The sequence below is a fragment of the Dermacentor silvarum genome, chromosome 8 (assembly GCF_013339745.2).
Source record: "Dermacentor silvarum isolate Dsil-2018 chromosome 8, BIME_Dsil_1.4, whole genome shotgun sequence".
Classification (NCBI taxonomy): Eukaryota; Metazoa; Arthropoda; class Arachnida; order Ixodida; family Ixodidae; genus Dermacentor; species Dermacentor silvarum.
Window position 1 is genome coordinate 122,657,415 of NC_051161.1, and position 17,624 is coordinate 122,675,038.

Sequence of the window (17,624 nt, forward strand, 5' to 3'; positions counted from 1 at the left end):
AGTCTCACGCGGTGGCGCCAGCCGAGGAGGAGGCGATGCTTCCTCGTGCTGACCGGCCCCCCCCCCCCGCCGCACAACTTGAAGGAAGCCCGCGCTGCTCCCGTTAACGTTTTCTTCTCTTTCCTGCTGGCGCGGCCCACACGGCGCGCATGACCCGCGCCGGCACAAGGCGTCGGCCGCCACGCGACTCGCCACGGCAAACCGAGACGACCGCGGATAAGATCGGCGCCCAGTCGCTCGCCTGGTTCCGAGGACGCGGACTTTGCGGGCCGACTCTGCCGAGACACCCGCGAAGAAACGGTCGCCTCGTTCGTGGAGTGCACGTGAGTGTACGTTATCGTGTGCGGAGGCAACGGACTACTCGACACGCAACGTGGGGGACGCAGTGGAACGACGACGTCTGCAGTGCTTCGGATGCGTGTTTTGTGACTCAAGTCTTGCCGAGGGCTTTGGGACTTGTGGACGAGAAACTTCGTCGGGAAGCGCTCACGTGGTTTTTGACGGCGGACACGGTCTGCTCGGCAGGATCTTCAGGCGCGAAGGCACCGGACAAGGCGCGACGACTTGTGCCCTTGGAAGCACAGCGTTCGTCGCTGCTTCCGGCAACCTCTACCGGACAATTAACGTGCTGTGGCGGGGGTCCATTGTACTTCGCATCCGTGGCGACGTGACACGGCCTACTTGAAAGCCTCACAACTCGCCTTCGGAGGGCTCAAGGGGACCGGTGCTCTGGAATCGGGCTCGAGTGGATGATTTTTGCGCGTGATCTCGATGTGGTGACGCGACGTGCTTGCCCTTATTGACGAGACATTCTGTGACGAGTCGCCGATGCTCCAGCAACTGCGGTAAGTCGCCACGAGCCTTAATAAACTAATTTTACTTTTTGTCTTGTTTTCGGCAGTTCTGTGCCAGTTTCTGTTAGAGTGTCCGTTAGACATAACTACCTACGAACTCTTCCATACTGCAAAGTAATAGCGGCGAATATTCCTTTGGCAAAGGTATACTAGCTCTTTTTTTCCCATAGTGTGCCAATGCGTTCGTTTTTGAAGTGGCACACTGTCACCAGAGATCCCTCAACTGGGAACAAGAGATATATAGAGATAGGAAAGCTATTCTGACGGCTGTTTGCTTCCATTTAGTTACACGAAGTTCATAGTATGGCAAGTGCTATAGTAACGCAAAACGTTTGTATGAGTTAGGAGAGATAGTGCACGTCCATCCCAGACGAAAACGGAAGGAAAGGTATAGACACTTGACCGATGTGACAGCGGAGTTGCAGTGACACTCCCGCTAGACCGGATTGGCCTTTGCGCTCCCGATCATTCTTACGTCTTCGTCTGATACGCTGGTTTTATACGCTCAGGCAACGCGCGCCGTATGCGAATGCGAAGGGCTGAAGACACTCCCGGACAAGTATTGGCCTGAAGAGGTGACGTCGTTGGATGACTTTGTCCGGCCACGTGCTAACAACATCACAGAGACACTTAACTCGCTATGAGTTTCCCTTGTGAAGCTTCCATGGCGAGCCGCACTTAGATATAACTCCTTTCGCTTTACACGCTTCACTAAGTAAGCCTCCGAACCTTCATATACATGTATGTTGTTATCTCTGCATTATACGTTTGACGTTGAGACCAGCGGTGTCTCGTTGCCTCGCAGTGCCTGTCCTGAGCTGAATCGGCAGAACAGGTGAGATGGCCGAAGAGGTCACCGCGACAGCTTCGCCGCCGGAACGGGCGAAGATGACCGTCGACGTGGTGGGTCCGGCCTTGGGCTGCGCCTGGCGTGCCTGGCTGGGCGGACTGATGCGGCGCCTGGTGGACGTGCTGGTGGACGCGACCTGCGGCGCCGTGCACGCGTGTCGCCGTGAACCGGGTCGCGGCGCGCTGCCTCCCGTCACCGAGCCGCTGCTCTTGAAGCCCGCCTCAGAACTGGCGCGCCTTATCGCCACCGGGAAGGTGGGTTCGCGAAAGTGACTGTGACATTTTACTTTCTGCCGGTGCTCGTTTTCGTTGGATTGAGACGCGCCTACAGTGTGTGTCTTTTTTTAATCTTTAGCAGAAAAATGCTAAAATTGCCCGTAGCATGTAGCAAAAATGTACTCATTGAGCGGCACCACTCAAAGAGGCGGACAAAACAAGTAAAAAGATGAAGACATTGGCTAAATAGATAAAGTCGCTAGTCAGATTTTCAGCTAGTTACTTTAGGACACAAATTGCAATTTACGAATTGAAGCCAGGGATTTCACAAGGTACGTCCATTTGGAACGAATTTTAAGACAAGCACCATTCTAGAGATACGCGCGGGGATACTTGCGGTAAATGTGCACCGTTGTTACACTTTTTTTTTAATTTTTTAAACAAAACGTCTTTTTTATGCAGAGAAGCTCAAAAATGACTGCAACACCAATGGATATCATCGCACACTTTGGGAACGCATATATCGACTGTCATGCTTATAATTAGTTCCAACTGGATATGATTTATGAATCCACCGGCTACAATTCGTAAATTGCAATATATGCCGCAAAGTGTTTGGTTAAAACCTTTATTAGCAGCAATTATTGCAATTGCCGATTATGCATTTTGGTTTCTCGTAGAAGATTAGTCCGTGTTCTTGAGTAATCAAGTTCAAGAAGTTAAGTTGTGACCCATATTGCACGGGCAATTTTTTAAAATTCAATCGACGAAGCCTTATAAAGTAAAGTATGCGGGTTTGATTGGACTGCTCAATAATCAGGTGTGGTCAATAATCTAACATTCTCGAATATACGTTCGCACGAGTTACAATAGAATGTACGGTGATGCGTGTAAAGATAGGTTACGCATTTACCTCGTATGATTAGATTCGAAGATCAACAAACGTTCCCGCTGCTTTCGCTGTGATTATAGGGTAGTTTATCTCTGTGGTCGCAAGTTCGGCCAAACAAGATCGTCACTCGGTCACTCTGAATCACGAAATAGCAGCGCAAATACGTTTGGGACGATAACTCGAACGACTTGTGCACATCACGCAGTGTATGTGTTTATTGACGTTCGTCCCCTCCTTTCTGGTGCTTGCTTGTGATTCAATAATTAGCCAATCAGAATAATATAGCGGACGTATTCACCCACCCTCAATTTCTGAAGGGCAGGAAGAGCCGTGAATTTGCTTGTATTCCCGCGTTACATATCGGCGTGTTCGGGACGCGCTGTGATATCGCCTCACCCGTTGTCCAGTGGCACGTTGTCAAGCACTCAAGTCTTATTCACTCAAACAGTTAACTCAGTAATAAATAAGCATTCATTACTATTTAACTTTCTTGTGAAAGAAACTCATTGGAGAATGGCACGTGGCCAGTGACACTTACCTAGTGGCTCAAATTGGTCCAATGGTTGCCTTGGAAACCTGCTCGCACAGCAGAGCATGTCCATGCTGTACCCGTTTGCACACGGCCTACCCAGAATGCTAATGCCAAGTTTGCGGGAAAACAGTTAAAGGCACAGACAGATAGTTCCCTACAGTGCGTGAACGTCCTGGAGAATGCTAATCGAATCAATACCGCGAAACAAAAACTGCAGGCATTCGCAGTTGACACGCGATTTCTAAGTGCATGGTCCATGTAATCAACACCGATTGTTCTGCGAAGTGCTACGGCTACAACATACACATGTATGTGGGACTGAACTGCTATCGTGACGTTCTCTATCTGCCTTCAGTCTGATCCAGTAAGCACTGATAGTTATTTTACAAAGCCGCAGTAGCGTTCTATTTTCAACCGAGCCACACTCACACACTGCTTGTCTGTCGAAACGTGACGCCCGTTCGTTTATGCTCTTAGCACGTGACTGCATGGCATGCAGCTTCGGAAATGACGTTTGCTAAACGTGCGTGTGACGCCGTGCTAGAACGACACACAGATTTGTTTCTTTACGAATAATGGATATTTCTAACGAACCGCATCTTTAGCGCAACATCTTAGTAGCGTGTGCCAGAAATGTGGTGATGTATGGGCGTGGCGCCACCAGCTCTTCCCCATCGTCTGTATTTTGTCAAGATGATGGGTACCTCCGTTATCTCGAGTTGCAGAGTCAAAATTGGGGCGGTGCGTGCTAGAGTTACTGTATGCGCTCCCTACGGGAGCAGAGCTGCGCATAGGTCCGCCATCTTGCTCGCCGAGGCATCCGTGTTAAGGAGAGAAGCCACTCCTCTTGAGTACAGGATATAGTGCGGCTCAGCTGCCGAGTGTGCTTGCTCCTTCATTCCGCGAAGGCCAGGTGGCGCGGCGGGCGGCAGCGCACAGAGGCTCGCGACGACGGTGGCGCCGCGGGCAGCAGTGCAGGCCATAGAAACTCTATGGTGCAAGCGCACCCGAGAAGTTGGCTTTCCCTCACAAGGATGCTTTTTGCTCATGTGACCAGATTTGGCGAATAGGGGCGCGAGCGGCGAGTTCCATCAGATGCGCAACTCTGCTCCCCAAGGGGAGCATATACAGTAACTCTTGTGCGTGCAAGAATTCAGCGGCCCCTGTGGCCACTGTCGCTAGACTCCTTCATAAATACCGAGGCACTTCTAAGGAATGTGACTTCATTAAGAGGAAGCTTGCTCGGTGGGTCCTATCTAAATACATGGTAACTAAGAAATCGGTGTCCTTGCCAACCAAAGGCTCCGATTTTGATGAGGTTTGTTGCATTTAAATGATGTAAAATCTAGTGACGGAAGCGCTTTCTGGATTACGCCGAAGATTGTTAAAATAAAAATTGTTGAGGATTGCAGGTTCTAAAAAAAAATCACGAAAGTATCATGTTTAGAGCTGTGAACTCGGCAATTAAAAATCCTATCAAATATGTAAAGCACATCTAATAACACAACTAAAGCGGACAAAATTGATGTATTATACATAGGGTCCTTCTTTTCAAGCTTTAAAGTTATTTAAATTCGGGGGGTAAAAATATGGCGCTATTTTTTAAAGAGAAATCAAGGTTTTGTTGTCGGGTACGAAAACCGGGGAGAAATCGGCGTTTTTTTGCGCGCCAGTCCAAAGATCGGGATTTTTGTGGTTAACCTAATTTTAGGGACAATTAACACAAGCAATGGCTTTCTTTTGGGCAGAAATGTTCTATTTAAAGAAGCAAAATCACTCACACGAAAATGTATAGGTGCTCTAAATCAAAATTCTGCTTCCTTCATTCACTAGAATTTAACATTCTCTTTCAAATGCAACAAATAAATTAATTTCTGCGTTTTATATGTATTTGAATAGCTGGCATCGGAGTTGGCCCCGAATTTAAGGAGGAGGAAAAACCTTTAAGGCCAGCATTAAGGCCCAGTAAAGAATAGCGCTTGATCCGCTAAGGCCCACTGATGATCCACCGAGTCCGAGTGAAGCCAAGCCCTCCAGGAAGAAAGGGGAGGGTAAGGGAAATAAGGAGACGTAATGGCAGTGTTACATGAGTACAGGATGTGTTCTGTATCTGCCCTTATCTCCGGACAGTTGGGGCAGTGAGCTGTGCTGTACGCCATCAAAAGTTCCCAAGTTAAAGCTTTCTCTTAAGACTTCGCAGTCCAGTTCAGCACGAGTCTTGGGACATCTGTAAGTTCGAAGCGAGGTCGACGCCAGAGAAGACAATAGACAAGGCCCCGCGTACGTCGACACGCATGGAGTCGTCCTCTAAACGTTTTCCGCGGTTAGGAAAGCCAATTATCAGGATCATCCACTTGGCGTAGCTGTCACGCGTGACCCGAAGCGAACGCAAACAGCTCCAGCTGCGATGTTTCCGGAACAGTGACCTCTCAAAGAACTGTGGCGATGTACTCTTTACTAATTACTGTTGCAGCCTTGGTTCAAAGAGGTTTGGTGCTGTTCACTCTATTTGGTGGCTCTATTTTTTAAGCGAAGCTATATAGGCTCACAAGTGTCGGCGGTGGTGGTTGGTGGTGTCACGCTGAAAAGTGGGCCGATCCTGGTGAAAGTGCAGAAAGGGTCCAAGCTCATTGGCACATACCGGGCCCTGTCATGTGGGCCGATCCTGGTGACAATGTAGAAAGGGTCCAAGGTCAATGGCACATACCCCTGTGGGCTCGGGGACCTGTAACGCGCCCTTGAACTACCCTTGTCACACGTGGGGCCCAAAGAGACAAAATCCCCAGCCCTTACGCTGTCCAGAAAATGGGGGTAAGTGAAGCTTGTCGTCCGATTCTAGCGTGAGAGCTTCCGAAGCCCAGGCGAAACGTCAGCGAAGAACCGCCGACCCTGAGTTAAGGGCAAACGAAGCGGAACACCTGCGACAGCGCCGTCTCGCCACAAGCTTCGCTTACCCCCATTTTCTTGACAGGGGAAGGGCTTTGAGTCTTTTTCAATGGCAGACTTGGAGAGCCTGCTGCCAAACCCACTCATTGCGAGCCGCGCCGTACGCAGGAATATTTGCTAGGCCTGCGTGTGGTATTCGCATGTTGAGACGTTTGTATTTATACGCATCGTTCGTTAGGCGCGCGTTTGTTGTATACGCGTAAAACAAGAACGAGAAAAAAAAAAATAACACATTCATCGCTTAAACTAGATGTAGTGTGCATTCCGGATGCGCGAATACTAGTGGATGAAATTTTAATCATATTCTTAAAACTTTGATCAGTCAAAAGACATAAAAATGTTGACAGTCGCTTTAGCATACACTAATGAGGATGAAGGCGAAAGCCTACGCGCTCACGATACATTCATTAAATTACTTTGGCACTCTCATTCGATTGCGTTGCTACTTCCTATTAATTGCTTTTTTTCTACCAGAGTTGGTTCTGCTCCCGCCAAAGGTCGTGGGTTCGAGTGCTCTAATTAACTCTACCTTAATCAAGGTAGAGTTAATTAAGGCACTCGAACCCACGGTGGCACCATGGAGGCACTGTGTGTCATGGTGGCACCATGAATTTTGGTGTCATAACACCGGACAAACAATTTTTCGACCCAAGAGGTTTTCGCCTTATAGTTGTGGTGAGAATATAGTGTTAATAAATTGTTCTATTTTGAATGCATTAACTAACTGGCTTAAAATGAGACCGGTAGCGCTGTCGTCGTGCACAAACGCTGACACTAAAGGGATGCGAACAGCGAAGTTGTATGTCACCTATACGCAGTTCCCAATATTTGAAACCAGGTTCACCACACCCCGTTACTTGGTTGCTTTACAAGCATCTAACTGGTCCATCTCCACGTTTGGACATTGTTAAACAAGAGATGCCAGTGCGAAAGTCACCCGGTGACGATCGCGTATGCAAAATATTGCGCCTGTGTATGCGGCGAGAACATCTGAATATTCAAATGAAAGCCCGCGCGCCATTTTGTCGAAGGGCAGGCAATCTACTTGCCATTAAATGTGACGTCACAGGTCCCGCCGGCAACATCGGAGGACAAATAGACAGCCGAAACGGAAACACGGATACTTTCGTGAAACTGAAGAGCGCGTAGAGAGCACATAACCGCCGTCGGAAATGTGCCGCGCCGTAATAAACGAAGAAGAAAAAAGAAGAAAAAAAAAAGAAAGGGGGGGGGGGGGGGGCGTGGTTCATGACATAAACGCGCCGAGAGCTCTGGGCTCTAATGTGGAAGGCAGCCCTGGTGAGACGCTATACTCGAGGCCCGCTTCCCCGAAACGAGTGAAACCTTCCTCGTGAACATTTCTATTTGCTGAGTATATTTCATTCAGGAGAATTTCATTAGCAGCTGCGCAAAGCTTATACACGACGTTGTACATTTGTCAATTATTGATATTGCAATAAAGATGCTGCGCTTAGTAGACATCTTCGATACACGTTTCAAGTGTATATCTTTAACTTTGTGGCGTTCCACGTGTTACGCAGGCTTCGACGTCCCAAAGGACTCGCAACGAGTCTTTTGTGCTTACACAAAGAAGTCATTGAAACCGTAGGGCGAGCAGAGAGCGAGGAACGTTGCCGGGGCGGCCTTCGAGGCAAAGTTTGATTTCACGATATATTCAGCGCGCTTTCCCTTGCCCAAAGGCATATCTAATATGAATTTTATGGCTTATCGGCTTCGTAACATTTATGGTCGCGGCGACAGTAGTACGTGCTTCCGTTGTGTTTTATTTACGGCAAGGCCGTTTTCGAAAGAGTCCTTTCTCGGCAGGTAAAAACGTGCGCGCGAATAGCCGTTCGAATCTTTCCTTGACACCACACAGTTGTGACACGCACAAGACGAGTAAATTATGTGAATTGCTCGTCACAAAATCCAGCGCTTACGATATGGGAAACACTTAGGGACAGACAACTGGACGAGAGCTTTTAAGCAGGCCTACCATCCATCGATAGACCGAGGAATGGTCTTAATTCCCAACACGTCTTAGTGCACTTCACGGATCTGAAGTTACTTCTCCAGCAAAATTCCAACTAGAAGTGTGATGTACGTCCTAAGTGTAATTATTCTTATAAATCATCAGGGATTGAACAAAGGTAACTCATGCCGGTAACCAACATGCTGACAAGGAATTTGTGTTATTGGCCCTCTGACGAAAACATGTCTCCATTCCTTGTAAGAACGTTGTTCCACGCTGAAGGTTACAGGTTGAGACTTCCCTTGTTCGGCCACTATTTATCGATTGGAGCCTTCATCATCATCTGATCCTTTATGCTATTCTCATTCGTCGCAATTATAACCACGTGGTTTATGTATTGGCGTCTGCGTCGCCTGAAGGAAGTATGTCCGAAACGCCCCCTGATTGCTCGCTGTGAGCAAGCGAGCCCCGAATGCGAGTGGTGAAGGACGCACGCTATGCTGTCGATGTACTTTTTGCGCATTGCGCCACCCGTCGACACGAATTAGACCGTGCGCGGTGACTGGCATGAAGGGGTGTGCACCACTTGCGCGGCATGCGCAAATGCGTACAACTGCCCTCGATTCATGCACTCGCGTAAAGGCTACGGTAACTGTTTCTTCTTGCAACTTCTGCGTTTTTAAAGCTTTATTGCTTGGGCCAGGACAAATGGCCGCAAAGGTTTGTGGAACGTTGGGGCCGTGGCACAGTGTCAGTCTCGATGTTTGCTGAGCGCGGTCGTCGTTGACGTTGTCTAGAATCGTTAGAGTAGCTGGTTAAGTCTCTACGGAGTGCTTGGGTGGGGATTTTTTTTTTCCTGATCACGAATGTAAAAAGGTGGCCCACAGGGCGTAAACGAACAAATGAGTATTCTAATAAACCACTCAGTCTGGTTCAAGCCGAAACATTGCCTTCGAGGATACGTTAAGCTGTCATCACGGCTTCCGTGCTTGGAACAGTCTATATAAGGCCGAGCGCGTATCGCCAACCTTGTCTGCGTTCAGTTAGAGTAGTACGACAGACTTTTTTTTTGAAAAGGACATTGAATAAGCGTATTAAGTTAAGGTTTGTTACGTTAAGCTTCTGATTTAGTGCATCAGTACAGGCCGGATTAGCCTGACATACTTGACCCGCGATAGTTCCGCTGAGCATCCAAAGCGCTGTTAGCAAGGATGTGTCACCAGACGTTGGTCTTGTCTTGAAGAAAGTTAACCAACAGTCGTAAAACTTCTTTACTGATTACTCTGGGTCCTTCAGAGAAAGTAAGCTTCGGCGATAGCAAAGCGGGAATGGTTACTGTGAGAGGAGGCTTCGGAAGCCAGAAAAGGAGCCAAAACGAAATACCGGTAGCGACGATGCCCAGGAGTTTTCGCACCAGCTCGTCGTGATGAGCCGTCTTTCGACAGCGTTTACACGGAACTAGTTAGTCTACCAGCGCGCAAGAAACACGAGGACAGTAAGATAGACGCGTCTGCGCAAGCCGTTACTTTGTGTGCTATGTGTACATGCTGTCCCGGCTATCATGCACCAATGTTTAACAAAAGACGAATAAACCGAGGCGAATAAGACCAAGTGCATGTTGTTGGGAGTCTGGTTGAGAAACCGCCAGTAATCTTGTATTCCGTGCCGTACAATTAGTCTATTAAAAGTAATTATCTAACTTTTACATTGCTGCTCTAATCGTCAAAACATCTATGAGGGAGTCGTACATAATGCTAACAGACGTGAAAATGTGATGTTTCGCCGGAGGGTTGTTTATTTCTCTCCAGCGAAGAGAGAAAGCCCATGAAATGTGCAAACATATTATGTGACGGCGCGCCCGCGCGCACGTGATAGCAGCGCTGTCAGTCTCTGTGGGAATGTAAGCTGATCATCGCCGTCACCGTGATGTGCTGCATATATTTTTGAACATGTAAGGTATATGTTTGTATATGTCGTATACGGATATGCAGTCTGTTTCACACTTAGGGGAAATCTCGGAGCGCATTGCATCGCGCCCGACTCCAGCGCTCGCCGCATCGCGATGCAATGAGCTCCGAGATTTCCCCTAAGTGTGAAACAGACTGTACATGCTTTACTATTAACCACCAAAGTTTCTAATACAAGGCGCACGTTGGTGACTGAATTATTCTTTCTTTTGTTTTTTAGAATTGCTGTGCGCGAACAAGAGTCATGAAACTTTGCATTCACCGTGCATGCCCTTTATCTTAAATAATCTCAGACTATTAAAAAGTGCGAAACAATATTACTGCTTACAATCTGAAAGTGATACAATTTCACTGGCGCCGCTTTCTACGGGCAGCGCGATGAACAGGTCATGCACGGCGTGTTAAAGCATTTAAGGGTGGCGCAAAGTTTTGCTGCACTCAAGTATAGTTAGAATACCGTCCGATGAGTTTAAGCACAACGTCTCAAGCTTGCGGTCGCGGTCAGCACTTCGCCTTTCCGGCCACACTGCCATTTTTTTGTATATTTTACAAGCGAAGCTGTTCGCCTCTAGTTGGTCGGGATTTTTCGTGGCGTGCTCACCCAAAAAACAGCAGCTCGAAAAAGGGCTTTGTGTTTGAGTTTGTGATTTTTTGCGCGATTTCTCTCTTTGCCGAGAAAAGCAAACAAGCGATTCGTACCTCGTTGTAACTTGTAAACATCAAGTTTTGACGTCTCATGCGATTATCTGCAACTCATTATTTGACATGTTAACGATTGAAACAACAATTAAAAAGTTTTGCAATTAATTTTAGTTACCTAATTGGATGTAATTAAATAAAAAAAATTACTGGTGGTTTCTGAATTGGGCTCGGAAAAACATGCACTCGGTCTTATTCGCGTTGCATGATCCGTCTTCTCGGTGCATGATCGCTGGGACAGCCTGTACATGTGACGCTTGTCAAAATCGCCGAGCGTTGCAAGTGCGCGCTTTGTCGGCGCCTATTGCAACGTCCTTGCGTCTTTTTGGGCGTCGGTAGATTAATCTCGAATACCAACAAGCCCAAACTTACATTATTTCAATAAAGGAAAGCTTTGTCTTCATTCCGTCCAGTAACGAACGATCCTTCAACGCCAAGTAATTGAAAGTAGCATTTACGAACCGTAGCAGTCAAAAATTGCTGACAGTGCTACTCCGCTTACTTCGCGTAGTCGCACAGGGCTGTGCTCTCAAAGCGCTTACAGCGCCGCCGCCGCCTCTCGGCGGTCCCGTACTCCATGCGCCGCGAACAAAGTAAAAGGGCGGGTGTTACGCGGTCGCACGCGTACACAATGGTCCGAGTCTGCATTGCGATACGAGGGTACGCCTCCTCCTCTTGTGCGTGGGGTTCTTTAGTCGTGAAGACAGGACCTCGACGGGCGTCGCTTTTTCGGCGCCTCTCCTCTTCCGCGGAAGCGGCCTCCGTCTTTCCTGCTTCCTCCTTCCTCCAACTGTTGCGCCACACGGAGAGGCGGCCTGCGACGAGCCGCGCGAGAGACAGCGCCGTCCACCCTTGCGGTCATCGCTCTCCGCGCTCCCTCCTGCGTTGCAGCGGACGCTGTGTATAATAATTGCGAGCGAGGAGGTTATCGTAGTCTGCAGCCCGGGACCAGCGAGGCGTGCTTGTTACACGAAGACGTGTATCGCTTACCGCAGTGCCCCCTTTCCTTCGCGCGTGTGGGCAGTCGACTGGCTCGTGCCTTTAGCCAGTGGGTCACGCGCGCAGAACAATATGCCACGTCCTAAATGTGCACCGAAGGCGATTCGGCTTCGCTGTATCGATAGGATATTGTCTTCGTACTCGGTCAGCTGCGTGTCCTTTCTTAGTCATTGCGTGGCCTTTTCACCCCGGAAAGGGCAATGTGTGGCACGTGAAACGTGTATTTCTTTATATTTTTCAAATTTTTATACCTGCAGACACGATTGGCATTACCATCACCAGGAGCGGTGGGGGTGGATAACATACGCAGGTTTCACAGCAAATGCAGGCCGACGAAAATTAGCCTCAGCGTAATACATGTTGCAACACCATGACACATTATCAAAGAAAATGTAGCTTTAGCCCGACACTGCTATATGGAGTAGAATGAAATCTCCCTAATACAGTACAACACGAAGAAATGCGCGCTAAGCGCGTTTTCAAGTAACTGTCACAAAGTCTTAGAACAGGATGTTTTATTCTGATATGGTGGTTTGGTGATAGCTTGCTTGGATTTCTATTGCAAAGTACGCCACACGCCGGGTATTAGCAAAAATGCCTCATGCACTTACGCCAGGGACACTCTTCAACGATATAGAAAAAAAAAAAAACCATGTCAAGATGTAATCATTCTGAACGCTAAGTAAGCACCTCGGCAAAATTCATAGTACAGTTTTTGTCCAGACGTGTACTCCTAAAGAACACTGCATTCATTTCTTTTAGTTCCTATTTAAAAAAAGAAAATCTTAGTTAATTAGGCTAATTATTACACGTAAAAAGCACTTCCCGTTGCTCATGCCCGCAGCTACTCATGTTACATTCCACTGGTGCCTACCGCGCTCCAACTCTGGTTTGCAGCGATGCGGAGCCCTCTACAGGTGGGAGCCACATAAAATCTGCCCCAGTCGAACGTGATAAGGTTCTCCCAGAGCAATTGGAGTAGTATCCACGTGATTGAATTTCTGTCGAATCACGGTCGCACTCGCATCTCGAACTAGAGAGCGCTCCGAGTTGGAGCACGGAGCGCTGAACAAACCAGGCTAATGTGTTTTTATTTCGACCAGCCGAATGTAAAGCGCACCACGAGAGCCCTCTGGAGCGCTCGAAAGCGACCATAAGACCGTGTTGCGGAGAAGCCATGCACATCGGCTATAAAATATTTCGTCTCGGATGAACCAGGAGCTATGCCTGAAACTGTATATCCGGTGTAACGTGAGGATTTCTTTCGTTATGTAGACTCTGTGCTCTTTCCTACCATCCACCCCTCGCGAACAGCCGATGCTGGTGGAAACGGAAGGGGTGGGCTGCTCAGACCTGTCACGAAGCTCGAAAAAGAATAGCATTGGAATGAAGTCGTTCCATTGTCCCCGCCTAGGATCACCAAATCGCGGTTTTGTGGCAGTGGCTCAGAAATGCGATTCCTTTATTTAAGCTAGAACCCTTGCCTATAGTTGCGTTATTGATTTAAATGTGCTCCTAATTACGTAAGAGGCTGCAGCGTAGAAATTGCAGAAGTAGATTCTCGCAAATTGTGGCAACTCAACGAGAAGCACAACGTGTGTAACACTAAATACTACGTACGTTTCATTGTTTCTCAATTCCAACCATGTGCAAAAAAGAAAGCTTAACACTTCCGAATTGTGCAATAAATGTTTTTATTGCAGCTATTCACTAGACTAGTGTTCCAATGAATGACAGTCTTGAATTGTTAGGCGGATGAAACCAACAGTTCAAACAGCCTGTGTTGGACAAATATTTTGTTGAGTTAGCTTGGGAATTTGAGAATGCTCACGGCGTCTTCGATCTCCTGAATAACAAATAATCTATTATGTGTCAATTCTTGCCATGGTATAAAGTAAGATGTTGTGTCGGCTGAGCTTCAGCTTCTTTACCATCGACGCACGGACTTTACCTCTAGTTCGCATGGTGACAAATTCTACCTGTAATAGTAAACCTCAATACCCGGTACTTCCATACTTCAGCTTTACTTATAAAGTAAGTAAAGCTGAATGCTTGTTAATGAACCTTGTTAATAACCTCCGTCCAAATACGAATAATCAATCAATCAATCAATCAATCAATCAATCAATCAATCAATCAATCAATCAATCAATCAATCAATCAATCATGTTTATTTAACGTGCCCAGGAACAACACTAAGGTCTGAGTGCTGGCGCACGCATACATTACAAACCAAAAAAAAACAAAACACTGAAGGGGACAATCATTAAAAAAATAAACGAATAAAAATAAAAATTGTGAAAACAAGAAAGTACGGACAATAAAACGGCAAAGTAAATACAAAAGAAAAAGGAGGAGAAGGGCACTTGAACAATGCATGAAATTATAACACAAGGCAAAGCTCGGAAAAGAACGATGGCAAGGAGTTATGAAAGATATCAATTTCGCGAAAGTAGGTGTTATAAAGATTCTGTATTCTGTGGACAGTTGAGTGTTCGTGATGACAGGCAGGAATATGAAAAGGTCTACGTTCTTTGGTGATCTTGCGTGGGATACGAAACATGACACAGCTGAGAAGTTCGGGATACGTGAGGTTACCGTGAAGGAGTTTGAAGAGAAACAGAAGGTCAGCGCGATTACGTCGGTCGCGAAGTGAGGGCAGTGACACTAATACAACAGTGCTAGTACAGGGTGCAATGTCCAGGTTTGCAAAGCGGTGATTATATATGCTTAAAAACTTTTTCTGGACAGGATCTATAATGTCACTCTTGGATCTAGAAGAGCCATTCCAGACGACCGACGCATATTCGAGTTGAGGAAGACAGATGGTTATGTACAATTTGCAACGGTGTAGGAGACTTGAATTCCCTCGATAGTCTGCATACAGAACCAAGAGAGCACATACCCCGCATTGCAACACGTTTAGTGTGAGCCGAAAAGTGTAAGGTTGCATCAAAAAGTACACCAAGATCATTGATCTCGCAGACCTTACACAACGGCACAGAATCTCCAGAATAAGAAAAAGAAATACTTGCTGTTTTGCGTGTGAAAGTCATGACTTTGGTCTTAGCATTCAAGGTAAGGTTATTATCCTTGCACCATTTAGAAAAGGAAAACAGGTCAAACTGCAGGGCGCGACAGTCATCAACAGTGTGAATTTTCTTTAAAATATTGATCTCATCGGCATACAAAAGGAAAGAAGACTTCCGAATAACAGAACGAAGGTCATTAATAAAAATTAAAAAAAGGAGTGGCCCTAATACTGACCTTTGAGGGACGCCTCTAGTTGCCATGTAAGAAGAAGACGTTTGGCCATTGACGTTAACATAACAGGTTCTATCAAGAAGATAACTGCGCAAGAGATTCACAACTGACAAGTCAACATCAAAGTGCGTAAGCTTGATCAGAAGCAGCGAGTGGCTGACTACGTCAAAAGCCTTGCTGAGATAACAGTAAATGGTGTCAACTTGCCCCCTTTGAAGTACCGGCGTTGCGGTCTGTGTCATGAAACTTGCAAGATTTGAATAATAATAATAATAATAATAATAATAATAATAATAATAATAATAATAATAATAATAATAATAATAATAATAATAATAATAATAATAATAATAATAATAATAATAATAATAATATAATAATAATAATAATAATAATAATAATAATAATATAATAATAATAATAATAATAATAATAATAATAATAATAAAAACGTTGACGTTTTTTTTCTGTTGTCAGGATTATTTTATGGTGTGGAAGTTTAGTTTCGGAAGAGCTGTGAAGGGCTTTTTGACGGACAAGCCTGATGTGGGCGCTGTAGTAATACCGCTGGGAGGCTACTTTTGATGTGCGAAATACTTATCCTATCTATGGACACTTTTGCAAACGAGCGGTGTCGAATATTCTGGCAAGATTCAGACCTGCTTCCTCCTCGCTACCCCCCCCCCCCCCCCCCCCTCGCTTTCCGTTACTTTTTTTCTCTTTTATTTTGGCAAGAAAGCGCATTTATTAATTTTCACGGACAACGAAAGATCAACACAAGCTGGTTAGGGATTGTTGGCACTACTACTTCTGTGGCCTCACGATACATTTCTTTTTAGACAAATAGTGCAGTCGTCTACAGAAATCAGGAGTTTCTTTTTGGAATAAAAGACCGATTAATTTCAAAATGTCGAATGAACTTTATAAAAAACCTAAGGGCGGTTGTTTATTAAATTCGACAGGTTGGCTTAGGCTACTAAAGAGCCTGCTATGCTTTTCACACAATCTCTTATTTTGCAATTTTTATACAAAAAAAAATAATATCAGCACACTTCTGACTGGCAAAACGAAATGTAGCCAAAACGCAATATCAAATCTAGCACGTAACAAACTAGCTACCAAGAAAACTTCAAAACTACACATATTAAGCAAATTACAAAATCATTGCATGACCACTGATAAACATGAGCAGGCTGCAATCATGCATGTATCGTTGAGTTGACAATAAATTGAGAAAATGAAAGTAATGCGGGAAATTTATCATGTCATTATAACGGGATTATTAACAACGTCATACCGATTAATACTATTTTAATAATAATAATAATAATAATAATAATAATAATAATAATAATAATAATAATAATAATAATAATAATAATAATAATAATAATAATAATAATAATATGATTATTATTATTTGTTTTGAAAGCATATATACATTTGACAGGAAGTGGAAAGCGAGGAGCAGGCTGGCAACTGTCACCGGAAGGGGCACAACGCAGCTGCCTACTCTTCAGAAAGGAGGAGACAGAAACATAGAGATGGAAGATAGGAAGGAGGGGAGGAAAGAGGAAAGAAAGAGCCAGATAACAAATCTCAAAGAATAAAGTAGAACACACACAGTACAGGTCACGCGCAGTAGGTCACGCTAAACTCGAGAATCTTAAGATAAAAGAAAACGCGTCTGAGCTCTTGTCTCTTGAAAACGGAAATAAGCTACAAACGTTAACCTAAGTTAGTACACTTCTAGAAAAGTAAGGAGAGCCCGATGAGCCTGATCGCGCCGATTCGCACAACCACTAGTGGGTAGAAGTATTCGTCAAATGTCGTACACCGCAGGCCAAGGAGATGATAGTCTCACTAAAACTGCTCAATAATTTGACTAAAAAACTTTTCTTTCTTTCCTTTTTCAGATGAGGACGCTTTCAGGTGCACAAGGTTTCAGACATTGCAAAAAAATAATGACAGGATTAAAAGTCGGAAACGTTTATCGCTCGGTTGGTAAAAGCTTTGAGGCACACACGTGTCAATATTAAAGCGCAGTTAACGTCACATTTGTAGCGTAATAAATTAATACGCGACAGGTTTTGGTGCGTTGCACGTGGGGAACATTATGCAGAGATTTTAACACTGATATTGTTGCAAGAGAACTATTTTCACATTTCAGTCTATACATTTCTAGCAAAATGCCATTACCAGCATGGAGAAAGATCGCGAAGGCCAAACTGAAGGTATCAAAATCAGGATAACAGGAATATTCGAAGACTCGTTTCACATTTTATGGGAGGCTCCTCAAGTGTGCCGTTATCAAGGATTATACGGATCTCCTGTATTGTCGACATACACAACTCCGTACTTTAATACACAACTCCGATGTCTTGATTTCATTTGTAAGTTCCACTTGTTCCAACATTTGAGCCCGACCTCTGGT

At 45.6% G+C, this 17,624-nt stretch overlaps 1 protein-coding gene across 5 annotated transcripts in view; it reads left to right on the forward strand.

The window, feature by feature from the left end:
- Window positions 1-17,624, forward strand: part of LOC119461663 (fatty-acid amide hydrolase 2-A) — a 117,365-nt gene that overhangs the window by 37,932 nt on the left and 61,809 nt on the right. For 2 of the 5 annotated variants that reach the window (XM_037723035.2, XM_049671852.1), the window contains exon 2: window positions 1,660-1,958. The exons of 2 other annotated variants lie outside the window; for them this stretch is intronic. In XM_037723035.2, the coding sequence (XP_037578963.2) occupies window positions 1,695-1,958 (264 nt within the window). In that variant the 5' untranslated portion in view covers window positions 1,660-1,694. Of the gene's footprint in view, window positions 1-175; window positions 846-1,659; window positions 1,959-17,624 lie in introns of those variants that run through there. One more of the 5 variants, XM_049671853.1, reaches the window with a different exon arrangement.